This window comes from Hyperolius riggenbachi, chromosome 2 (genome assembly GCF_040937935.1).
Source record: "Hyperolius riggenbachi isolate aHypRig1 chromosome 2, aHypRig1.pri, whole genome shotgun sequence".
In the NCBI taxonomy this organism is placed as follows: Eukaryota; Metazoa; Chordata; class Amphibia; order Anura; family Hyperoliidae; genus Hyperolius; species Hyperolius riggenbachi.
The window spans coordinates 164,009,498-164,036,628 of NC_090647.1; the positions used below are offsets into that span (position 1 = coordinate 164,009,498).

Consider the following 27,131-nt stretch of genomic DNA (forward strand, 5'->3'; position numbering starts at 1 on the left):
TCCTCTGTGGCCAGCAGGTTTCACACTATATTGCAATACTAGTAGGAAAGCAGAGTCCCTAACCTAACAATTTTTTTTAAATTATTTACATGTATAATTGCTGTCATTTTCGTTCAGGGAGGGGAGGTATTAATTTAATAAATGTGAAATGTTTTTTTTTATATTTTTGCATGTATTTTTTTGGGGACCACTAGAAGTCCTCACACTCTTTGTCTCAGTGAGTGTGCACAGAGGGAGATATTGCTTGCTTGGCAGTTGAAAAATGCTGTTATTTCCCACAATGCAACGAGATTCACAGACAGGAAGCTGTCAGGACCTTGTTCATGACATCACACTGTGGGAGGGGTTTCACCACAATATCAGTCACACAGACTCCCCCGATGATCTATTTGAGAAAAGGAAAACATTTCTTGTGGGAAAGGGGATATCGGCCACTGATTGGAATGACGTTCAATCCTTGGTTACAGTTCCTCCCTAAGAATATGTAATTTTAGTACTGGGAAAGCGTCCACGTAAGCTAGACCTAAAAGAAATATAGCAGATACAGAAATGGATTCACAATTAATCTAAGAATACATAAATCTGCCAAGAGAGAATCTCGGGCACATTCATGAGCATCAGCGAATTCCATTTTATCTGAAAACTATCAGATCTCTCTAATACAAACTGATTCTGTAAAGCCTGTATCCCGAGAAGCATCTCAGTGTGCTGGAATAAGCCAGTGACATATATTAATAACCTCCATTCACTTCCACTGACAAGGGAGAACATTCTCAGCTTTAATATTTGTGAAGCCTTTTTCTTTTCAGAAGCACCAAATACAAAATACCTCATTTGCATGTGAGAATTATAGCCCACTTCCACAGAATAAAAGTAATTATTCTTTTTATTGCATTGATTGGTATAAAATTAGCTAAACTTGTGTTATACATTACATTGTCAAAAATATAAATAGTTCCTGTCAGATATGTTATTCCCCCATTTGTGGAGAAATTACTCATTGGAAAGAGCAGCGAGTAACAAGCTGGCATCAACTGCGTTCTGCTGTCTGAAATGCATCCGTTCCAATAACAACAGGGTGCAAATTCACCAGAGATTTATTCACATCAAGCAACAGAAACGGGAAACGCGGCAGCCGCTCAGCTTAACCTTTACAAGAGAATGTTTCTCTACATTATGTCAGCAAATATGTCTCATGGCAGAAGAAGGTTCTACATAAAAAGACTAATCCAGAAAAATAAAAGGGGGGGGTTCCCAAGAAGCCTATTGCACGTTCCATACAGACGATATACCTAAGAACTCGGCACATTTCACTCAATGATTGTGGTCATCGCATATTAACTTAGGTCTTTATTTACAAACGATAATGTGTCACACATATTGTCAGGTTTCGGTTCTGTTTGCTCCTGTCTTCTCTGTTATGACTCCTTTGCTATTTCCACGTGTCGTCCTGATGGCGTCCCTGTTACACCACTCCCAGGATGCGTGCCACCCACCAGCTGCAGGGCATGACCACTCTGCACGCCGAGCGACAGCCCTGGTAATTGTATGGCCATGGGTAGTAGCCAAGCAGCGGCTCGCAGATTCTTTGGCAGTGGGTGTAACTTCTCCTACATTCGATGCAGCAAATGCCTAGATGGTCCAGCATGGGGTCAAATGTCATGCCGCCTTCTCCTTCCAGCTGTCAGGGGAAAACACACATGGTTGCCATTAGCTCTGGGATCATTGTGTTAAACAAGATGGTATGTTGATACATTGTACTGAATGTGCCCTTCAATTTTCCTGTATATTACATAAGGCCAGTGTCATGCTATACAGTCATATGGCAGTACTATATGCATATTTATAAAGTATTTTCATGCAACATTCACTGGTGTTTGTTTCGACTGGCAATCGTGCAAAAATAATGAACTGTTGCAGTGACTAGCTCAACCAAGAAGCTTTTTTTAAAGGGACATTTGCTAAAATTGTGCTGTTCTAATATCCTTATTATCATCTGTATAATAGGGACAGCATACATTTCTCCATAGGGCATGGGTTAAAAAAAATGCCTGCAAGTCTCATTTTTCTTTAAGAGGAATTTAGCGAAAAGGAGAAAAAAATAACTCAATACAATGCAAAGCGAGATGTTAATAAATAGAAGAGAAATCAAGAAATGATTGATATGTGCCATGGAATTTAATATTATTTGATCCACAATCAGCCTGTACGTTATCATCTTTACTACTTGGCAGACATGAAAAAAACAAAACAGACCTAGGTCCTGACATCACACTGTGGGAGGGGTTTCATCACAATATCAGCCATACAGATGTCCCTGATGATCTATTTGAGAAAAGGTAAAGATTTCTCATGAGAAAAGAGGTATCGGCTACTGATTGTGATGAAGTTTAATCCTTGGTCACAGTTCCTCCTTTAAAGGCATACTGTAGGGGGGTCGGGGGAAAATGCGTTAAACTTACCAGGGGCTTCTAACGGTCCCCTGCAGACATCTTTTGCCCGCGCAGCCACTCACCGATGCTCCGGCCCCGCCTCCGGTTCACTTCTGGAATTTCAGACTTTAAAGTCTGAAAACCACTGCGCCTGCATTGCCGTGTTCTCGATCCCGCTGATGTCACCAGGAGCATACTGCGCAGGCCCAGTATGGTCTGTGCCTGCACAGTATGCTCCTGGTGACATCAGCGGGATCGAGGACATGGCAACGCAGGTGCAGTGGTTTTCAGACTTTAAAGTCTGAAATTCCAGAAGTGAACCGAAGGCGGGGCCGGAGCATCGGTGAATGGCTGCGCGGGCACAGGATGTCTGCGGGGGACCACTAGAAGCCCCGGGTAAGTACAACTCATTTTCCCCCGACCCCCTACAGTGTCCCTTTAACTTACAGCTGATCTTGCATCAGAAAGCAGCTGCGTGCTGACGTGGTACATTTGCTTTCTGGTGGGATATCTGCTGTTAAGTGAGGAAAAATGCTACTTGCAGGCATTTTTGAACACATGCCCTATGGAGAATTGTATGCTGTCCCTATTACACAACTGATTATAGGGATATTAGAACAGCACACTTTTCGTCATATTTGCCCCTTTAAGACGTAGAAAAAAATGAACAATGGTTTAACTAGCTATGTAAAAATAGTACAAATGTTTATTATAGAATTGAGATAGTGGAGGAAAAATACTGTAAGTCAACCAGTGCTGAAGAGCACTTCCTCCTTTTTCAATTAAATAACATAAAACCAACAATTAGCCAACATAAGGATGAACCAATGTGGTGAAGTGGGGGTGCAATGATGTACTGCAATACTGCATGTGAACAATACAGCTTCCGCAAGACCGTAAGGTTTAATCTATGAGCAATTACACACAGAACAACCAATGATTGAAGACACACAATCTAAATAATGTTTATAAGGCCAGACTAGGTAATAGTTCCCTATGACATCTCAAAACTGCAGATAAATATTAAAGAAATGGCTGTTTGTCCAAGCAAAGCACACAGACTGATACTGTTATTGCAAGCAAACTATATTCAGAGTATGGAATGCAAATAAAAATATGTCAAACTGGGCAAAACAGAAGTCTTTGTAGGAAAACCGTGGTTTTCTAAGATCAAAGTTGCAGTTCTTAATGGACATAATTTATAGGTATTCTAAATTCTGCCTCATGGATCCCAGCATTTTCCCTCTTAACTACCAACACCTCTTAACCAGACATTGTTTGCCTTTTTTTGTGGTACTGTATGACACATTCTGTATCATATTTGATACAAGTAAATTGTTAGATTTTTACATTTATTCAATAAATGTTATTAAATTAAATACAAATATGAATGATACGTTTCTTTTAATCAACTTATCTTAATAAATGCCAGAGTTGACATGGTGGAAAACTCTATTTGATTGACCCATAAAATGTTTAACTTCTTCAGGACCGCCCCATGCCAATTGGCCGCGGCGGCAGCCCCAGGACCGCCTGACGCCAATTGGCTTCAAGTCCTGGGGCTGCAGTTTGCAGGAGATCGCGTGCAGGCTGCGAGAGCATCTCCTGCTCGGGGGCGGAGCTCCACCCCGCCTTCAGTCTCCGAGTGGCAACAGCCACTCGGGAGACTGATACGCCGTCTATTTACACGTACAGCGCTGCGAACAGCAGCAGCGCTGTACTGGGGACAGCCGTGTGACACGGCTGTCTACCTGGCGGACAAGAGAGTGATCGGCTCTCATAGGCAGAAGCCTATGACAGCTGATCGCCCGGATTGGCTGGCTGGGGAGAGGGAGGGCTTTGATTAAAAAAAATAAAAATAGATGCTTCCCCAGTCCTTGATTTTGTACCAGACTGTTTTGGGGAACAGTGTGGAAGGCCTTTGCAAAGTCCTAAGTATATCACATCTACAGTATTCCCAATATCCTCGCTCGTCTTCACCACCTCATAAAACCCGAGCATGCTAGACAAACAAAACCTGTCCTTAGTAAACCAATGTTAGTAGCAGCAATTGTTATGGGGGGGGATGGCCACCACTATTGTTGGGGATGGAGGGAGTTTTGATGGCTACACTTGTTGTGGTGATTGACCTTACATTCTAGGAGGTTAATGGGGGGGGGGGGGGAGTTAAGACAGTTAGGATGGGAGGGGGCATAAGGCTAGGAATTAGAAAGGAGGTACCCATGAAATGTCTGGGGGAGGGGGAGGCTATCGTTTGTAGCTATTCCCCTGCTAGCTAAATTTGAAATATTATAAATGCGAAAGTTTGGATGCTTGTTACTCAGTCACCTCAGTCAGGCAACAGATTTGATTGAAATTTGGCACACACACAGTACATTACCTGGAATAACATATAGGATACTTTTTATCCCCATAACCAAAAAGTGGGTGGCAAATACAAATTTCACTGTTTACATTAGGGTTCTCAAACTTTGCAATTTGTCACTGGGTGACTGGGATTAATATTCAGAAAAGTCAGTGGAGCCTACAAAACCCAATCAAAATTCACTTATTGATTTTCAAAGGGAATATTTAATTGCTGCCATTCTTGTTAATTGCACAAGCCTTAAACCTGGTACAGTACGTCATTGGGTGACTGGGGTTCAAATTCAGAAAAGGGGGTGGAGCCACAAAGAGCCAATCAGAATGGTTTCATTTCAATGCAAATTATTGATGCCAAAGACAGCAAAGCTCACAAAATAGGTAATTGAGTAATTGTGTGTTAGGGTTAGAAAAAGTGGACAAAGCCAACACCAGCCAAATACATACCCGGGCAATGCCGCGTCATCAGCTAGTGTGGAATAATAATCTGCCATACTGAAAGCAGCCAAGGTACCCCAACATGTCAACATAACTAGTGCTGGGAATACACCATGAGTTTTTTCGGCAGATAGATGGCTCGATAGATATTTTCTGACAGGTCCGATCCGATTTCCATAGTTTTTCTGATCAATTTTCTCATGAATGGAAGTTGATAAAAAAAAAAAAAAAACAATCGGAAAATGATTGAAAAGTAAATCTGCCAAAAAAAAAACTCATCATGTATTGCCAGCATTAGGGATAAGCCTAGCTCAGTATGAAAAATCACTGTTTTAAAATGAGCCTGACGGGTTATGTTAACATCCATTGCCATATAATCTGGCACTTAAACCAACGACTTGCCACTCTGTTATCCTATACTAACCAACAGGCCATACACCCCACCTTGCATGTAGCGACTGACTCTCCTCACCTATTGTTATTCTTAGGCTATACTTCTCTCTTTACTGTAAGTACTACTGTATTTATACACCTTGAATACTTCTGTCTATATATATATATATATATATATATATATATATTTTTTTTTTATATTTTTTTTTTACAATATACAAAGCGTTCTGTTCAGTTGAATATTATCTGTATTTTCATCATTGTGTGTGCAGCTGTATGTATCTCTGATTCCAATGTGTTATGAAAAATTCTATATATAGAATTATCTATTAATAATAATAATAGCAACTATTTTAAGGCTTAAATGTAAAGCATAGATGTATAGTCCCTGCAATGTGTTGTGCGTAATTTGTTGTGCATAGTTTCTTTGTTATTCTTTTCCTAGTGTTTCTGGCTACACAAAGCTGGAGAGACAGGGCACATTTCTGCTGTTTCTAGCGCATATGTAAGCAGAACATTTTAATGAAGATGAGAGCCATACGTTGAAAACTGCAAATTAAAATTGTTTCGCAAATGAGGAGAAAGCGGCTTATTTTGACAAGCCAACCTTTATGAGATGATTGTCTCAGTTATTGTGTCTGCATCGCTGGGAATAACACAAGCCACTTTGGTGAAATCATCTAACTAAGCTCTCAGCTTGAGTGAAACGAGACGCAAAGCATTACACAGCGGTGTACAAAAATAACACTGACAGAGGCAGCACCTGGGAAAACAAAGGGAAACAGCCAGAGACAGAGAGGCAGAATAAAGACAAGAGGGACTCCACTGATGTAGTCATCACACATGTGAAAGGAGCCGATTTCACACAATGCAAGCAAATACTGAGAGCAGCTCACAGAAGCACTGCTGTGCAATATAACATTCAGGTGAATTCACCAGATCTATTTTTAGATCCTGCCACACTCTTTGTTCTTGGTTGGCATCATTTCTTTTAACAGCAGAAATATAGTTTGCTGAATATTTTTACATACATATATAAAGAAGTTGAAAGAGTAACTGCGATATAGACTTGACAGACTGGACAATAAAATTACAAATAATTTCTGTGGAGACAGAAGAAATGTTAAATTGCTTTCAAGGGAGTCTAAGTTTTTATAGGGCTGTTTCAGGGGATAGTTTAACAGCACTTATAGGCATACAATGTTATAATGCTTCATTCTTATTGGTAACAGACCTACTGTGATTTCACATTCAATACATTTTGGCAATCTATAGGGATTCAACGAGATGGATTGTACAGAAATTCTCTGAAAGTAACAAAGCCATACCCAATGGTACAGACCAAGGTACATAAACTTAGTAGAAGAAGGGGTTTAGTACTGCATGAACACTTCCCTCAGGGCTGTGGAGTCAGTACAAAAATCATCCGACTCCTCAGTTTAGGAAACCACCGACTCCAGGTACTCAAAATTACTCAGACTCCTCGACTCCAACTCCTTAGTCTAATACTTACCAGGGCTGTGGCGTTGGTACAAAAATCATCCAACTCCTCAGTTTAGGAAACAACTGGCTCCAGGTACCCAAAAATTGCTCAGACTTCTCAACTCCGACTCCACAGCCCTGCCCCCCCACACACACTTTCTTTGCTCCCCTTCCTCTATCTCCATGCCCATCCGCTGCTTCTTATGAAAAAAATACTTTTCAAAGGATTCCTTTTTTCATTGCTCTATGTTCCAATATTGATGCTGAAACGCCCCACCTCCCTGCCGGTGTCATTCGCTGATTCACAAAGCTTTTCTGTTGAATTATCTGACATTACTTAATTCACAATTTAGCTCTCCTTATATTTTTATCTCATGAATTATCTCTCCTTATTTGTTTATCTCATGCATTAGCTCTTGTTACAGTTAAGGTGAAAAATAAGTTTTGTGAATCATCCCGATTGTAACAAAATGATCAATGTCATTCACCTCACCAGTCTGAGCTTTTACTGCTGTTAATGATCAGTGTAATAAGAACAATTCTTAACTTCGCTAAATTGTAGTCTATCTACATATTTTGATATCTGGCAAGACACCAGTGTTACCCTTTGTTAATAATTGTTTTTGACAAGTATTTGTATTGCTTTAGATGTACTTTGTTCACATTAACCCAAAGCCTTCTATTTGGCTGATGCTAGGCAGTCATGAAGCTTATTGTTTTATGTCCTCTGATGACTACTATACTTCCACTATACCTCACAGAGCAATGGTGCCCCCGCATCTCGTCTCAGTGACGGGAACTGGTTTAAATGACAGCTCACCCGGAAAGCTCTCTAGATTTAAAAGTAAAGATTTGTTTGCAGAACATATTATATAACCATGAACAGACCTAGTTATATCTCTAAGCTGCTTTTAGGAACAGCTAAATAAAGATAATATTTGGTGCATCTGGGGCACTGAAAATCTGTGTGCGGTGTCAGTCAGCAGCCTCATATACAGGGTAAAAAAGGGCTCTCTACACCAAAGTCCAAAGACAGAAAACGCTCAAAGTGAAACTGTAGCAAAAGTTATTTTCTCTTTTACTTTGGATAGTGTAGAGAGGAGTCAGAACTGCATACTTGCATAAAGGAAATTTTGTAGTCCTACTTGTTAAAATATACCTATATTTTACTACAGCTGAACCTAACACTTCTCTCACACAGAACCCTTCATCTACCAATGCCTAACCCTAACCACCCCAAACCCTAACCCCCCCTCTAATTCCTAACCATAACCAACCCTTAAAGAGACTCTGAAGCGAGAATAAATCTCGCTTCAGAGCTCATAGTTAGCAGGGGCATGTGTTCCCCTGCTAAACCGCCGCTATCCCGCGGCTTAACGGGGGTCCCTTCACCCCCAAACCCACCCCCGCAAGACTTGGTCGCAAGTTGGTCGTAAAATTTTCTCTTCTTGGAGGCAGGGCTAACGGCTGCAGCCCTGCCTCCAGTCGCGTCTATTAGACGCGCATCGCCGCCTCTCCCCCGCCCCTCTCAGTGAAGGAAGACTGAGAGGGGCGGGGGAGAGGCGGAGATACGCGCGTGGGGCAGGGCTGCGGCGGTTAGCCCTGCCCCAACCAGGAAGCGCTCCCCCGCTGTACGGAGGGGGTTTGGGTATGAAGGGACCCCCGTTAAGCCGCGGGATAGCGGCGGTTTAGCAGGGGCACACATGCCCCTGCTAACTATGAGGTCTGAAGCAAGATTTACTCTCGCTTCAGACTCTCTTTAACTAATGCCTAGCCTTAAAATACCCCCGACACCTAACTTTTAACACACACACCCCCTTGACACCTAACCTTCAAAAAATCCCAATGTCAGGTTTACTAACTAAATAAATTACAAGTGATGTAACTAACTATATGGTGAGGCATGATGTTATCATCAATGTAAGACACAAACAGTAATTTAAAAAATGTAAACATATAAGGACACGGGAGGGAAGAGGCACCCAGATATTGATAGTTGAGGTGGCTTACCTCAAATGAAGAAACATTCATATAATAAATTAATTGTTTTTATGCACTGGCAACACGTTTCATAAGTCTAAGCCCACTTCCTTAGGCCAAATCAAGTGCCAAAAAGTGCAATAAGCCGACATAAAGCGCCTCTGTGAATTTGTTTTCATTTGAGGTCACCTCAACTCTTTTTCATTTTGTTTTTTTAATGAAAATGTTATCACTATCTTTGCGCCTCTTCCCTCCCTTGTGCATCTACACCAGCGCTGGGCAAACTATGGCCTGCATGCACTGTTACACCAGCCCGCTGACAGGCGGCTGAATCGCCCTCTGAAACGCCCCCCCTCAGAGTTGTGAGCAGGCAGCGGAGGATTTGAAACTCGCCTTCAATCACCACTTCCCGCGTCGCGTCTTCATGGCAACAGGACGTCAAATGACATGGCGTTTCAGCGTATTACACACTGGCAGCCAGCATGTAATACACGGGCACGTCCTGAGGTCACATCATGTAATGTCCTGTTACCATGGAGATGCAACACGGGAAGCGATGACTGAAGGTGAGTTTCAAATCTCCTACTGCCCGCTGGCAAATCTGCAGGGAGGGAGGGGGGTTGATATGTAAAAAATGTGGCCCGTGGTCTTCAGCATGCAGCCTGGGCCGTGTAAAGATTGCCCTGCCCTGATCTACACCCTCCCTTGGAGGGGTGTTCTAGTCGGACCCTTGTGGTGGAGCCACACAGAGGACCATTTAGTCGCAGTTTACTATTGTGACCTTCATCCAGCTTGCTGGATTCATGTTTGTTGATCTCGACCTGCCTACAGTGGTTGGTTGCCTTTCTGCAACCTTCCTTTGTAACTATCTTATTCCACCACTATTCACTATTTTTGTGACATACTGCACCGTCGGGGCTCCCGTTGTCTCTGTGTTTTTTGTCTCCTCAGGGTGCTCTTTGATCACCCCCAAACCCCATATTCAACGTATAAGGGGCTGCTGAAAACTTCTTGGCCTAACCCACTTCTCAGAACTTAGGTATACTTTTGTAACAGTACCTGTTATTTTATATTGTAATGGGACAATTTTCAGAATCATAGCACTAATTTTTGTGTTGTTTTAAGATTATTGACAGAATAATGTAAGCAAAATAAATTAGGAATTTTCAGGTACTGTAATCCATAATGCCATGGATTCCTTTTCCTGCAAAAGATAACTCAAAAGGAAATCCACAACTGTAAACATTGAGCAAAAAGTGTTCTTCATACGGCGCTGGTTACAAATGGTGTGCCTAACAGTGTGGAGATTTCTTTGAGGTTGCAGATGCAATAACATCCAGGAGGCCTTCAATAGTGTTAAATCCTACTTTCGTAGACAGGGATGGAGGCACCCAATGCTTAAAAGATAAGCTAATTGAACTGTTGGACTTATAAACAAAGAGGTAATCTTAAGGCCCATACACACGTCTGATTTTTGCGAACGACGGGTCGTTTGAACGTCCCGTCGTTCGCCCGTCAAATCAGGCGTGTGTACAGACTATCGTTCGCGTGATAAGACTGAGTTTGAGCGATCCGCCCGGCGGATCGCTCAAACTCAGTCTTATCACGCGAACGATAGTCTGTACACACGCCCGATTTGACGGACGAACGACGGGACGTTCAAACGACCCGTCGTTCGCAAAAATCAGACGTGTGTATGGGCCTTTACCTTTCTTAAAGAATTTTAAAAAAGGTCTTTTATTTGAGCACATAAAATTGACTATGTGTTTTGCGGGTGCTTGCCTGCTTCCTCGGAGCCGTGAAAAAAACGGTGCCTTAACTGCTATGGCTGTGTAGCAAGCTTGAGCGCCTCTATGTCTAGAGGCGTTCAGGCTTGCTACATAACAATAGCAGTTAAGGCATCTGTGTATGGCAACAATAGATCCATCTCTAATCAGATGTCCATCAGAGAGGAATCTATCTTTTGGCCGCGTTGGGACTGGGAGAAAGTGTATGGCAGGGTGTAACATAGAAGTATGGAAAAGAGAAATCGACATGAGTTGCTATCACACTGAGCACTTGCGCACTTGCCGCTGAATGCAAATTACATAGCTGGCTCGCTCAGTATACTATAGTTGAGACTTCAGCAAAGTTTCACTGTGTTAGAATGAAGGTGGCCTTCAGGATTAGTCATAATTTCTACTGATATCCTCATACACTTCTCTGGCTGCCTTTGATGTGCCCAGCAGGGAATTAAATCTTGCTGCAAACTATAAGCGAGTGATTCAGTAAAGGAGAAATGGAATGAATGGCAATGATGGGAACCTGTGTTAAAAAGTCCAGCCAAGCAGAGTATTTCATTTCTTTATTTTACATTCTGTGCACACGACTGGGCTCTTAAAAGCAACACAGGCTAAAACACCTCTATGGAGCTGCTGTAAGTACTGAATGAATAGAAAAAAGGTGTGTTATGTAATTTTTTTTTTCATTTGTAAAAAAGGAAATAATTTAATCAAGGTAGAAGCTCAGAATGATAAGATCCCTATTGCAAAAGTTTTCAATGGGCTTCATCCAAACTCACAAAAAAAGGAAAAATTTCACAGCAACAGCTATCAGTCTAAACACAGAAATTTCTGCTGCCCTCTATAGATGTTTTACAGACAACAATATTTCAAAGCAGTGCTTTTCTCCATTGTTCACCTGTGCATAAGCTGTGCCTGAAGAGGTTATCAGGATTCTCTATCTTGTAAAATGAGTATAGCTGGCCATACACTAGGCCGATTCCCCGCCGATCGACAGCAGATTCGATCACTGGGATCGAATCTGCTGTCACATCGTTCACGCTACACGCTAAATTTCAATCTATTTCGTCCCGTAATAGATCGATCCCGTCGATCGCTCCATGCGGGAAATTACCGTCGATCGCCCGCGGGTAGGGAGCGCGTAGCTAGCGGCGTTCGAGTGCCCGACGACCGACGCAATAGAGTGGCAATACATTACCTGCTCCGCCGGCGCGACTCACCCCGGTCACCGCTGCTCCGTCTCCGCTCTGGTCTTCGCCATGCTTCACTTCTTCTAGCCCGGCAGGAAGTTTAAACAGTAGAGGGCGCTCTACTGTTTAAACTTCCTGCCGGGCAGGAAGAAGTGAAGCATGCCGGACCCGGAGACCAGACCAGAGCGGAGAAGACAGCGGAGACCTGGGGACTGGAGTCGACCCGGCCGGAGCAGGTAATGTATGTGGGCATGCAGGCGGGGGGGGGGGGGGGAGCGGCGGCAGCACCACCACCACCACAGATTGTGAACAGTTTCAGGCTGGAATCGGTTCACAATCTGTTTGCAGTAAAGGCAGCCATACAATCCCTCTGTGATCAGATTCGATCAGAGAGGGATCTATCTGTTGGTCGAATCTGATGGCAAATCGACCAGTGTATGGCTACCTTATTGCTTTTATCAGAGGTTGGGAAGATTGGAGAAGGTTAGTGTTGGTATGGAGAAGGTTAGGGGTAGGGTTCAGTTAGTGTTGGTATGGAGAAGGTTAGGGGTAGGGTTCAGTTAGTGTTGGTATGGAGAAGGTTAGGGGTAGGGTTCAGTTAGTGTTGGTATGGAGAAGGTTAGGGGTAGGGTTCAGTTAGTGTTGGTATGGAGAAGGTTAGGGGTAGGGTTCAGTTAGTGTTGGTATGGAGAAGGTTAGGGGTAGGGTTCAGTTAGTGTTGGTATGGAGAAGGTTAGGGGTAGGGTTCAGTTAGTGTTGGTATGGAGAAGGTTAGGGGTAGGGTTCAGTTAGTGTTGGTATGGAGAAGGTTAGGGGTAGGGTTCAGTTAGTGAATACGTTTATTGTTAATAATAGATCAGATTAGTTAGTTGTTTTTTTTACTAACTACGAAAAGGCATTTTATTGATAAGGTAAAAATATCAACTTGGAGAAAATGAAGGAGACAAAGTTAATAGCATATGGACCCTGGAAGGAAAAGGCATAAAATTAAGTATGATGTGAAAGTAATCCTGTATCAAAGATGTGCTCAATAACTTGGAATGTATGTATTATTAATTCATATATTAAAGCGGAATATAACCCTGCATTTCAACTTTGCTCTAAAACATTATTTACAGCATATTATATGCAAAAAGCATTTTTTTTTACTAGACCAGCATTGGAAGGGTTAAACACAGAGGTTTAAAGTTCCGTGGAGAGATATGTAGAAGTTCAGATTTTTACATTCTATTTAGTTAAATGTATCTATTGAGAAATGTTACACACTCTTTGGCTGTCCTCCAACTCCTTCTCAGTCGGAGAGATGAGTCACATTCAACACTTAGATGCATTTATGTAAACAAAATGTATCTATGTCAGCTTCGGATGCATCTGCAGAAATCTCCAGGAACTTTAAAGCACTGTGTAACCCTTCCAATGCTGGTCTAGTAAAAAAAAAAATGCTGGTTGCATATAATATACTGTAAATAATGTTTTAGAGCAAAGTTGAAATGCAGGGTTATATTCCGCTTTAAGTAATAATAAGGACTTGTCTGTGTTCTGTTATTTATTTATGTATTTTGGCCTTTTGGTTTTAGTTCATGTCTAATTAATCCCACATACTGCAGTATTTATAAGAAAAGTTTAAGAAAATCGAAAGGACAATCACATATAAATAACCCACCACAGTCAACAGCTTCCAAAAGCGTAGAATGGGTAAATAAAAATAACAAACCCAGCATCCAAATGCAGGTATCTATAAATTGTTTGAATTAACCTATTTTTGATTTTTTTTTATTATGGATTATCAATTTAAACCTTTTACCTTCATTTATTGGCTTTTAAATATATTTTTAAATGTGTTTTTTTTAAATTTGCATTAAAATCGTCCTTTTCTGAGTACAAAGCAAGCGGGTAGAGATAGATGCAATATGAAAATACTGACTCACCCAATGAGATGCTCCATTGAAGGAGCTGCTCTGATTGGAGCAGAAGCTCTGAGATGCAGGAGTGGAGTAGTTCCTGCAGCACAGAATATGTGCTGCAATCAGGGATGCTCAGCAGAGCTCGAATATTCGAGTAGCTCGAATATTCAAGCTCTTTTTCAGCTATTCGAGCTCGAATACCGAGCTCGAATAGCTGCAGCTAATCGAATGGGCTATTCGAGTGAACTCGAATAGCCCACTCACTATTCGCGCTATTCGAGCAAACAGCGCTATTCGAGCTCGAATACCGAGCTCGAATAGCGTCATAGCCCAGATTGATGTCCTTAGAGCCAATCAGAGGGCTCCCAGGCCCTCTGATGGCAGCCAATCACAGAGGGGGACCCTGGCCAGCCCCTACCCTATAAATAGCGGCCGCCATGTTCGGTTTTTCCGTCCTTGTTTGAGACTTGTACAGAGAGAGATCTGCTCCTTTCTGCTTTGGCTTAGCAAGTGCTCTATTGTGGTCAATCACCTAGCGTTTTTGCTCACATACACCTGCTATATACACCTATATTGTTGTTAGCTAGATAGAGATTGTATTTTAGTTAGTAGCTTGTGTGTTACATAAAGACAGCTGCTGCTGCAGGCAAGCTTACACAGCTTTAGACCTCAGGGCCTTGCCTGTGTGGGCAGCTGTCCTCCTGTCCTCTGTTAGTTTATTTCTCATCTATACCAGTGTTTCTGCTGTGTATTCTACCCTGTCTTGTCCTTTACTTACTGATTGATTATTGTATTTTGTAGTTATACTACTGTACTAGGGACACTCACTGTTACTGTGTTCATAGCTCCTGCGTGTGTGTGTGCGTGCACTGTCTGTAGTGTACACAGTACACAGTATTCCCTTCTACTGAATCATCTGATTACTACTGAATCTGATTATTGTATTTACTTGTACTTACTGTACTAGGGACACTCAGTCACTGTTCATAGGCTAGCTCCTGCGTGTGTGTGTGCGTGCATTGTCTGTAGTGTACACACACTCTATTTCCTTCTACTGAATCTGATTACTACTGATTATTGTATTTTCTAGTTAGTGTACTAGGGGACACACTCACTGTTCACTGTTCACACTTACTGATTACTGATTATTGTATTTTGTATTTGTACTGTACTAGTAATCACTTAGCGATCTAATCACTTAGTGATTAGTGTCACCTCACCCACCAACCCACTCCATTAAAGTACCCCACTTTTTCACCCGCCCTTTTAAAAAACTTTTTTGTTTACGCCCAAAACATCTAAGATGTCTGGAAGTGGCAGCCAGCGCGGTTTGGGCAAGGGGAAGGGCAGCAAGGGAATCAGGAGGAGAGGGAGCAGCATTGTGGCAAGCCGCGCCACCATGCACAGTTCCGCAGCAACAGCAGCTGCGTCAGTGGCTAACATTCCGCCTATAGCCACTGGCCGTGGACGCCTTGGGCGCCCAGCAGGAGCATCTGCAACTCACGCTGCAGAGACACAGCAGCAGCGTGTAGTACCTGCTCCTATTTTCCTCCAGCCGGGTCGGAAACGTCCCATTGAGGAAAAGGATGCAGCCACTGTGGTGCAACTGATGACGGAGGATGAGCAGCCGCCATCAGCTCTGCATCCGAGGCCTCCACCCTCATCACCACCACCACCCCTGTTCGCAGCAGCCGCCCAGCAGGGCCTGGGGAGGAGGCCAGTTCACCGTCAGTTGGTGATCTGTCATTCAGCAGTCTTTTGACCCCAGGCATCATGAGTCAATTGTCTGCTGTTGTTGGCGATTTTGAGGAGGAGATGCTGATGGGCACTTTGGGGGAGGAGGGATTGGACAGCAAGACTGTGGCGACAGTCAAGCAGCCCATCCATGCATCAGGAGAGGAGTTTGGGGGGTCATCATCCCAGCAGGACATGTTTCAGGAGGGGGAGGATGATGATGATGATGACGACAGGATGACAGACAAAGAATGGGTGCCACCACCAGCACCTGGGGATGTCATCATCAGCAGCTCTGAGGAGAAGGAGGAGGATGCGCTTGTGGGCCTTGCAAGGAGGCACATCATTGCAAGCATTGGCAGCAGCAGTAGGCAGGTCCCACAGCCTGCTGGTGTCTCAGGTTCAGCAGCAGCAGCATCTGCCAGTACCACCACCAGCCGCACCCAAGCCCCCCCCAACCACCACAGGGAGACAGGCAGCAGCGGCTCCAGGCCATAGGGGGGTTTTCTTGTCACCAATCTGGCAATTTTTCACCATGCCCACAGTTGACAGCAAGTACGCCACTTGCAACCACTGTCAGCGGAAGTTGAGCAGAGGTGCAGACCCCTTAAAGTTCAGCACCAGCTCTCTCATCAACCATCTTGCTGCTAAACATTACCACCAGCATGAGGAGTTCCAGAGGCTGAAGGCATCTGGTGCTGGCAGTGGCACCACACCCATCACTGCACAGCCTTCAGCAGCAGCAGCAGCAGCAGCAGCAACAGCAGCCACCCGCCCTCCTGCTCCTTAAGCACGAACAGCAGGAGTGCGGAAACGCACTGCTCCTCCCCCCTCTGCAACTCCTGCCGCCGACACTGAGGCCTGTTCTGGCAGCCAGTCCTCAGTGGCCTCCTCTGCTGTCTCCGCTGATTACCGTGCTAGCAAAAGGCGACGCCAGAGCCTTTTGAGCGAGTCCTTCCAGGGGGTGGTTAGGGCTCTGCCTCCCAGCAGCCGTCGCGTGCGGCAGCTGAACGGCTTGCTGGCACGGGTCATGTGCTCCCAACTCCTGCCGTACACGCTCGTGCAGGAGGGGAGCGACATGCGTGCACTGCTTGCTTCTGCAGCCCCAGACTGGCAGCTCCCCAGCAGACACTTCTTCGCCCGCCAGGTCATGCCTGCACTGCACCGCTTTGTCATGGCCAATGTGGAGCGAGGGCTGGAGCACGCGGTTGGTGAAAGGGTCCACGTCACCATGGACTCCTGGAGCAGCCACTTCGGGACAGGCCGCTACATGTCCTTCACTGTCCACTGGGTCAGCTTGGTGGAAGGGGGTGAGGATGGGAGAGCAGCAGCGGGCACAGCAGCAGCAGCAACACAGTGGGTGGTGCCACCCCGCAGGGTCAGGGGAACTGCAGCAGGTTCCTCTGATCCTCTGCCATCCTTCGGCACACCTGGCCAAACCCCCCGCCTCAGCAGCAGCGTGAAGCCACGCCACTGCCAAGCGCTGCTGCAGTTGGTCAGCCTTGGGAAGACCAAACTGACGGCAACCCATGTGTTGGCCAAACTCCAGGAGCAGGAGAGGATTTGGCTGACCCCCAGAGGCCTCAGAGTCGGAGAGGTGGTGGCCGACAATGGGGCCAATCTGGTTGCCGCAATCGAAACCTGACCCACATCCCCTGTCTTGCCCACGTGCTGAACCTGGTGGTGCAGAAGTTCTTGCGCACCTACCAGGGGATGGGCGAACTGCTGGAAACGGCAAGGAATGTTGTGCGTCACTTCCGGCGCTCGCCTGCAGCCTCTGCGAGCCTGGAAGACATGCAAAAGGAGCTGGAGCTGCCACGCCATCAGCTGATCCTTGACATTCCAACTCGCTGGAACTCCACCCTGGCGATGTTGGAGCGTCTGGTTGAACAGAAGCACGCTGTCAACCAGTACCTTGCCCTGGCCACTGTGTCCGCCGCTCAGAAAAGGGACAAGACCAGCAACATCCTGTCCATCGTCCCCGATGACGACTGGGGGCACATGCAGCAGGTGTGCTTAGTGCTGGCTCCCTTTGTGCAGGCCACCAACATGGTGAGCAGGGACCATGCTATGGTGTGCGAGTGGGTGCCCCTGGTTTGTCTGCTGAACAGGGCCCTCGATGCTTTGCTGGAACAGGGTGCGGCAGCCTTGGCCCAGCAGGAGCGGCATGCAGCTGCACAGTCCACCTCTGAGAGGGAGGAGGAGGAGGACTTGGTGGTGGAGGTCCCTGACCTTGCTGCTGATGAGGGGGATCAGCACAGTGCAGCTGAGTTGGTGCGGGGGTGGAGAGAGGATGAGGCGGCAGAGGAGGAGGATGAGGACAGCACTGCCGTCGATGTGCCAGCACACGTGGCCCGCCTCTTCCCAATGGCAGCGCACATGCTGACGTGCCTGCGCAGGGACCCCAGGGTGATCCAGATGAAGCAGAGGGAGGACATCTGGATCAGCATGATGTTGGACCCGCGCCTCAAGGGGAAGTTGAGCCAGTTCCTGCCTCCTACAGGAGGAGACCCAGCGCAACAAATAAGGAGCTTGCAGCAGGCCCTTGTTGAGCGCTTGGAGGAAGCCTTCCCCCAGCCTTCCACCCCCACTGTCCAGCCAGCACAGAGGCAGCAGCAGGTGCCTGCATCCAGCAGCAAGCGCCCCACAGACCTGCTGTCTCTCAGCAACGAGCTCTACAGGACTGTAGAGGCTCCAGCAGTGACTAGAGAGGAGGTGCATGCAGCAGCATCCTCCTCCGGTCACAGCCAGCGCCTGACCCGCATGGTGGCTGACTACATGGGGTCCTACAGCGGGCTTGACAGCGATGCCCCTGTTGATCCCATGGAGTATTGGGTCAAGCGCCTGGAGATCTGGAGCGAGCTGGCGCAGTACGCCCTGGAAGTGCTGTCCTGTCCCCCTTCCAGCGTGCTGTCCGAGCGCTGCTTCAGTGCAGCTGGTGGCGTGGTCACCGAGAAACACTCACGTCTGTCTCACAAGTCTGTGGACAGACTGACGTTTCTCAAGATGAACCAGGCGTGGGTGGAAGGCGAGTTCCTGGCCCCTGTTGTCGGTGAGAGGGGGACATGAACTGGCTGCCGGAACCATCGTTAACTTAATATGCCTTACCACCCTTTACCACCTCCTGGCTCCTGCTCACTACTAAGCCAGCCTGGTTCAGTTTGACTATTACGTCGCCTGTAGCCACACATTTTACACCTACAGTGTTCTGCTGTGTACTGCCCTTCTGCTGTCTGTCTGTGTTTCCCACTGCCAGGGTACACAGATTTACCTTCTGCTGCCACTCTGCCACCAGCTATTACGTCCAACAATAGCTATATGTGTAATTTGCTGTAAAAAAAAAACCAAAACAAAAAAACATTAAAAAAAAGGTTTAATTTTTCTGAGGTGCCCGGGTTGAAAACTGTGTTGTCCCAGTTGTGTATTGGACACGATGTGGGCTGCACGACCGCTGTCTGGGACCTCCTGTTGTGTTTATTTACAGCCCTGGTATCACCGCTAGGTACCAGGGCTATTATGTCATGCTGCCTACCTGCTGCCACACTCACACTACTCCTCCATTCCTTCTGCTGCTGCTGCTGTCTGTCTGTGTTTCCCACTGCCAGGGTACACAGATTTACCTTCTGCTGCCACTCTGCCACCAGCTATTACGTCCAACAATAGCTACATGTGTAATTTGCTGTAAAAAAAAAAAAAAAACATTAAAAAAAAGGTTTAATTTTTCTGAGGTGCCTGGGTTGAAAACTGTGGTGTCCCAGTTGTGTATTGGACACGATGTGGGCTGCACGACCGCTGTCTGGGACCTCCTGTTGTGTTTATTTACAGCCCTGGTATCACCGCTAGGTACCAGGGCTATTATGTCACGCTGCCTACCTGCTGCCACACTCACACTACTCCTCCATTCCTCATGCTGCTGCTGTCTGTGTTTCCCACTGCCAGGGTACACAGATTTACCTTCTGCTGCCACTCTGCGAGGAGGAGAAGGAGAAGGAGGAGGAGGAGGAGGAGGAGGAGGAGGAGGAGGAGAAGGAGAAGAAGAAGAAGAAGCTATTTAAGGCCAATTCGAATAGTCAGCTCGAATTTCGAGGTCGAATCGAATAGTAAAAAATATTTGACTCGAATATTCGACCGAACTCGAATAATTTACTATTCGAATTCGACCTAACTCGAATAATAAAAAGTGGTATCCGAGCATCCCTGGCTGCAATGACAGAACTCTATGCTCCAGCGATGGGAGGGGTTAAGCCAGCAAAGGTTTTGTGTGTGCGCATGTGCGTGTGTGTCTGGGAGGAGTCGATGGGTTGTTGATGACAGAATATATGCTGCAGTGACAGAACTCTATGCTCCAGTGATGGGATGGGTTAAGCCAGCAAAGGTTTTGTGTGTGTGTGTGCGCGTGTGTGTCTGGGAGGAGTGGAGGGGTTGTTGATGAAATGTCCACAGATATGTTTTAAGAGTGTCTATGAAGATGATTTAAAGAAAATTTTAGATGAGGGTTTAGAGCAGGCATGTCGAAAGGCCAGCCCGGGGGCCACATGCGGCCCACCAAGCCATTTCTAGTGGCCCAAAGAGCTCTTTACAGTTGTTAATTCCATGTAGCAGGCCATAGCTGCATTGAGGCATATAGGGACTACCTTGTATCACTGCTCCACCTCCCCCTTTGCTCGTCTGTAGGTTATCAGCCACCACTGTAGCAGTCACTGATTAGCAGCTGCCACTATGCCAGCAGCAGTAACAGCCACTGATTAGCAGCTGCCACTGTGCCAGCAGCAGTAACAGCCATGTTATTTCCACTGGAAATGTTTTAGTTGACAAAATGTCACATGAATAGTGATTTTCAATCAGCAAAAATGTGTTTAATTTTGCTAGTTCAGCCCCCTAGCACTCTCAAAATAGACTCTTGGCCTAAAATGTTTGGACACCCTTGGTTTGGAGAGACAATTTTGCGCAGGCTTCAGTGGTTGGGTGGAGTTTTGTGCCATAATGTGGAGAGAGGAGTGGAGACTGCCATTTGGATTAAGCTCTGGAGGATTGCTCTGACAGGTAAATATGAACACGCATACTTGGACACGGCTGTGTGAATACACACACCCAGTACATGGGAGGATGCATGCTTTTTCCTCACTTCACATACATTGAACTCAGAATTTCCTCTCTGCTTTAACCACTTGCCGACCGCGCACTCATAACGCGCGTCGGCAAAGTGGCAGCTGCAGGACCAGCGACGCAGATCTGCGTCGCCGGCTGCAGGCTAATTAATCAGGAAACAGCCGCTCGCGCGAGCGGCTGCTTCCTGTCAATTCACGGCGGGGGGCTCCGTGAATAGCCTGCGGGCCGCCGATCGCGGCTCGCAGGCTAAATGTAAACACAAGCGGAAATAATCCGCTTTGTTTACATTTGTATAACGCTGCTAACAGTAGCAGCGTTGTACTAGATCAGCGATCCCCGGCCGATCAGCGGCCGGGGATCGCTGTCACATGACAGGCAGGAGCCTGTTAGGGGCTGCACAGGACAGATCCGTTCCTGTGCAGCCTCCGATCTCCGGGGAAGGGAGAGAGGAGAGGGAGAGGGGGAATCCTGCGGTGGAGGGGGCTTTGAGGTGCCCCCCCCGCCAGCCACACGCAGGAAGGAGCGATCAGACCCCCCCAGCACATCATCCCCCTAGTGGGGAAAAAAGGGGGGTGATCTGGTCGCTCTGCCTGGTGTTTGATCTGTGCTGGGGGCTGTAGAGCCCACCCAGCACAGATCAGCGAAATCAGCGCTGGTCCTTAAGGGGGGGGGGGGGGGTAAAGGCTGGGTCATCAAGTGGTTAAAAAATATGCACCAGCATAATAACCTTGAACGGTAAACATGTATTAATTACTGCTGATACAAATCCTGCAATAAATCTGCAGTGTGTCTACTTCCTGCTTTTATGGAAGCAGACATAGGGTTAATATCCTGTGTTTACTAATTAGCTGCTCTGGCATGGCACAGGATATTCCTGAGTTGACACAGCAGAGACATCAAATGACAGTGACAGATGAGGGGGAATTAGACAGGCTAAACTCTCTAAATACATACAGTATTGTGCAACTGTAACATCCTGAGGATTTTAAGCTGGAGTTGATTTTGACTATATACATAAGTGGGCTAATCACAGTAGAATTGGCTAATGCCCTATAATGTATACAGCTACAGCTATAGCTATCCAGAGAGGAATTTTTTAGCCACAAAACATTAGTTGTGTCACATAATTCCTATACATCTGTTGCTTCATATCTTGCTGTCCACATTCAATAATTGCCCTTGGATAAGAATCAGCTGTACAGTCTGGCCAAGCACTCCACCAGCCAGCCAATGTTCTGCTGTCAGAGCAGAGTTTTCCTGGAAACTTTAGTTTTGGAGAAGTGTGTTGAAGCATAAAATGCAGCGTCAGTGTTCCCCACTGCTCGCACTTGTGGCTGGATTGTAGGCTAGAATTGGAAGAACAATGCTTTATTGAAAGGCCCGACAAGAACTCCTGCAGGGAATGAATACTGATGAAATCTTGAAATGTGAGCTGGCTTTAAATACTCACATGTTAAATCACTCAAATGACATTGATCAGAAAGCCAAGCCAGCACTATATTGATTTTCCGCAAGACATATCTAGTTTGCATTTCTTCAGATCGCACTGTAAACTGGATTTTTTTCCCTCTTGTATATTTTCTAGCAGAAAAAAAGCATCTTTCAATTCCTTTAATGTACTTTAGATTACTGGGATATTTTCCAAGCAAAAGAAAAGGAAACGCAGCCTGCAAGCTTCAGAGAATTCACAATTGAAATAACTGTTTTTCTGAACATTGTACACCTTGAAAAGCAGAAAATGCACGGCAATCTTTAGAAAGGAACTGTTAGGGAAATTGCCTGCTACGTGGGCTCCATGTAAAGTGCCGTGTGCAGAGAAGTTTATAGCAGTACTATAGCTAGTACAAGAACTTCAGTATGTATCTTCAGTATGTATAGTCTGTCATCTACACTATGAGTTTAACCCTTCTCCTGCCAGGACCAAGATAAACCTGTAGTAAAGGGTACTGCAGATTTGTAAGTTTTAGTTATCAATGTAGATTATTTGTATGGATTTGCACCTGTGTGTAAGTGGAATGCCTTTTTTGACACATTCTCGAAATGATGGCATAAAAATTGGCATAAAAACACGCTACTTCCTGTGCACTTCTGAGATTCTGCTGTGCCCGGAGCACCTCCATCACATTGTGTCGCACCGCAAACAGTGTGGCAAGTCTCATAGACTTTAAGGAACCCCTGTAAAATCCCCCCTTCGGGAGAGGGAAGCTTCTGGATCCGAAAGAGGCTTCCCCCGTCCTCCTCCATGTCTTTGTTCCAGCGATGACGGCCCCCGAACACCAGCAAGGTAAATATTTACCTAAACCGATCCAGTGCAATAGCAGCTTTCCGATCTGGCTCAGGCAGAAATAGCCGAGCCTGATCGGGATCACGCTTCTGTGCAGTAGAGCAGACCTGATTGGGCTCGGCTTTTTCTGCCTGAACCTGATCAGAAAGCCGCTACTGCTTCTGTGTTAGAGCCAGGGAAGGTAAATATTGCAGGTGCTACTGCGCCTGCGCCACAAGCTGTGGTTTCGGGGGAGCGAGCGCAAGAATGGAGGGACAGAGAAAAACAGTGGAAGCCTCATTAGGATCTCTCCCGAGGTAAGTGCGGGGGAGGGGGGGGAGAGGAGGGGTTTATTACAGTGTCTCCTTAATGGCCTCTACAATGAGCTTCAGTGGGGGGGATTGTCACGACCCAATCTAATTGATGTGAGTTTTGAAAACCTTATTTCCACTGGGCAAAGTAAAAAAGACTGCAGACGTTACTATTGGGTGTTATAGCTTATTGTAAGTCTGATTCATGAAAAATGTCTTTGCTTTAGCTAATATGTGAGTCAGTGTGTTATAAGTGAGCTCCACTCATTGGGCATGATTAACAAAGCTTTCTCCTCTGTTTTCACCTTATCTATGTTACATTTTTAAGCTTCCAAAGAGCAAACATATCATATAATTAAGGTAAGAAAAGTAATATTGAAATTAAGTGAATCAGGAACAACTTACTTTGAGTGATTTTATCAGTTAGGTGATAAATAAGTTATTTATTAGAAGTTTTGTGAATAGAGCCCGTTATGTCCTCCCGCTTCCAGTAGCTACCTTTTGGGACAGGCCTGACTTGGCCTCCATGATGTTATATGTATGTGACTGACTGATATCTTATCTCATCAACTCTTGATAAAAGTTGTAAGATTGATTACAGTGAAATAAAAATCTCTGAGTAGGAAGAATCTACAAATGTGTATATTCAATAACACAACCAAAAATAAGCATGGCAAAAATGAAACTGAATCCAGGCTACAATTTCCACTGAAGGTGAAACATCTTAGCAGCTATAGTGATTTCACTGAAAAGTATTTATTTTCATAATGTAAGTTAATGCTTACATGTAAAATAAATGTACAGGTAAAACTACATTCCTGTAATTATCACCACCACTACCAGCTTTGAAAACATTGCATAGTCTGCTTTATCTTGCCTTACTTTAACCACTTGCCGACCGCGCACTTATAATGCGCGTCGGCAAAGTGGTAGCTGCAGGACCAGCGACGCACATCTGCGTCGCCGGCTGCAGGCTAATTAATCAGGAAACAGCCGCTCGCGCGAGCGGCTGCTTCCTGTCAATTCACGGTGGGGGGCTCCGTAAAAAGCCTGCAGGCCGCCGATCGCGGCTGGCAGGCTTAATGTAAACACAAGCGGAAATAATCAGCTTTGTTCACATTTTTACAACGCTGCTATAGCAGCAGTGTTGTACTAGATCAGCGATTCCCGGCCAATCAGCGGCCGGGGATCGCTGTCACATGACAGGCAGGAGCCTGTTAGAGGCTGCACAGGACAGATCCGTTCCTGTGCAGCTTCCGATCTCGGGGAAGGGAGGGAGGAGAGGGAGAGGGGGAATCCTGCAGTGGAGGGGGCTTTGAGGTGCCCCCCCCCCCGCCAGCCACACGAAGGCAGGAGCGATCAGACCCCCCCAGCACATCATCCCCCTAGTGGGGAAAAAAGGGGGGCGATCTGGTCACTCTGCCTGCTATTTGATCTGTGCTGGGGACTGTAGAGCCCACCCAGCACAGATCTTCAAAATCAGCGCTGGTCCTTAAAGAGACTCTGAAGCGAGAATAAATCTCGCTTCAGAGCTCATAGTTAGCAGGGGCATGTGTGCCCCTGCTAAAATGCCGCTATCCCGCGGCTAAACGGGGGCCCCTTCACCCTCAAACCCACCCCCGCAAACCTTGGTCGTAGACTTGGTCGTAAATCTTCTTTTCCTGGAGGCAGGGCTAATGGCTGCAGCCCTGCCTCTAGTCGCGTCTATCAGACGTGCATCGCCGCCTCTCCCCCGCTCGCCCCTCTCAGTGACCAGTGACGGAAAACTGAGAGCGACGGGGGAGAGGCAGAGTCTGACAGATGCGCGTGGGGCAGGGCTGCGGCGGTTAGCCCTGCCCCAATGCGGAAGCGCTCCCAGGCTGTACGGAGGGGATTTGGAGGTGAAGGGACCCCCGTTAAGCCGCGGGATAGCGGCGTTTTAGCAGGGGCACACATGCCCCTGCTATCTATGAGGTCTGAAGCGAGATTTATTCTCGCTTCAGACTCTCTTTGGGGGGGGGGGGGGGGGGGTAAAGGCTGAGTCCTGAAATGGTTAAATATTTTTCTCACTGGACATGTAGTCTATGTGCCATGGTATAATACATCAGTATTATTAGTTATGCAACTTTCAGTAGTGACTCGTGTAATCACACGTTAACCCATTTTCTTCCACTACAGGCACTGTTGCAGAAATGAGCTGCATCTTCCAAAATAATTAGTAGCAGCTGCCCTTTGACATGGGGTTTAAACAAAAGCAAACTTTTGCTAAAAAGTGGCAATTATTTCAAAACAAGCTTACTTGCAATCAAGACAGCATACACCATGAGGTGAACACCACACCCTAATCTCCCCTTGCAGTTCATCTGCAGACAAACCCTGTTTCTGTTCAGGTGTTCAGTATTAAGCTCTACTACTTCAAGAAGGAATTGTTTTTAAATTAGATATGCTTCAAGCACTAGGCAGTTATATCTCTCCATATCCATTTTACGTGCCAATGTCTATTCTCCAAAAAAGCAACATGCTACCACAAGCAAATAACTAATAGACACATCCACACTTCACTCCTCTCTCTACAATTTTACCTGTACAGGTGCTTTCACCATTGTACACCTGATGCTGCTATACCTTCAAAACACTGCTAAGCCAAGGGCAGCCCAGTACAGCTTCCTACAATACAGCAGGCCTTGCTAGGAGCCACAAGGTCATACATGCATACTGTCCTGTAACAAAGCGACTCTGTATACAAACACACACATTGGCCTGGTCAAAGAGTCATTGGTAGGATGCTCAGAAAGAGAGATGCACAGATCAAATTTGGATAATAACAACGGCCGGATTTCTGGAAAGGCCACAAAGGTCCGGCCCTTGGGCGGCTGCTGGCCAAGGGGCACCTGGACATGAAGGAGGGGTTACTACATATGAAAGATAAGGCAAAAAATGTGGATCAAAACATGAAAAAGGAAAGTGATGTTTAAGGGAGCTGTTCATGAAAAAAAGGGGCTGCTCTACATGGATGATACACATGGAAGAGGGTGCGGCACATGGAATGGGAGAGGCACTGCTGCACAAGAAAGGGGAGCCACAACATACTTGGCCTAGGGGCACAAAAAGTATAAATCCGGCTTTGATAATAACAAGATCCTTGCTGCATATAGGAAAAATGTCTTATTGATAAGAGTGGCATGCTGGCATTAATATATTCTGGATGACTGCTCAGCAGGAACTCACATGGTATGGGTTCTCGGGGTTGTAGGGAACTTCTCTCTCAGAAGGTGGCTGGGTTTCATTGGCTTGTTGGGCTCTTCGGTTCCCCTGACGTCTGGTGTTTAACTCCTCGGCTGCTGCTTCAAACTGGTCCAGGTTGAGGTTCTGGGTTTGTCTGGCTCTTCTTCCTACATCTCTTTTACCTCTTTGACTTTCTAGAAACATATAAAACAGCTGTGAGGTTTCTCAAGAAAACATGGTGTAACTCCATCTCCTATAAACCACTTGCCATTTCTTGCCATGCAGTGTTTTTAAAGAACATTTTTTATTTTTATTTTTTACTAACAACTATTGCACTGAAAAAATAACCATAGATATATTGGACAAGCATGTATATTACAACTTCAATAGTTTCTCATCATCCTGTATTTCTCAATGTATCTCCTCCCTCTGATGCTAGATGATGTTCTGTGTGTGTTATTGAGGGACCTCTGAAGCCAGACACTACAGAAGAGGACCACTCTACACGCAGAACCTAATTCACTTAGCTTCAGGATTGTATTCCAAATC

General features: G+C 45.8%; 1 protein-coding gene across 2 annotated transcripts in view; it reads right to left on the bottom strand.

The window, feature by feature from the left end:
* Positions 1–868: 868 nt before the first annotated feature.
* CNMD (chondromodulin) overlaps positions 869–27,131 on the bottom strand; it is a 102,200-nt gene continuing 75,937 nt past the window's right edge. For both annotated transcript variants that reach the window (XM_068265235.1, XM_068265234.1), the window contains exons 6-7: positions 26,586–26,776; positions 869–1,681 (exon numbers count right to left, since the gene is read on the bottom strand). In XM_068265235.1, coding sequence (XP_068121336.1) covers positions 1,466–1,681; positions 26,586–26,776 — 407 coding nt within the window. In that variant the 3' untranslated portion in view covers positions 869–1,465. The remainder of the gene's footprint in view (positions 1,682–26,585; positions 26,777–27,131) is intronic.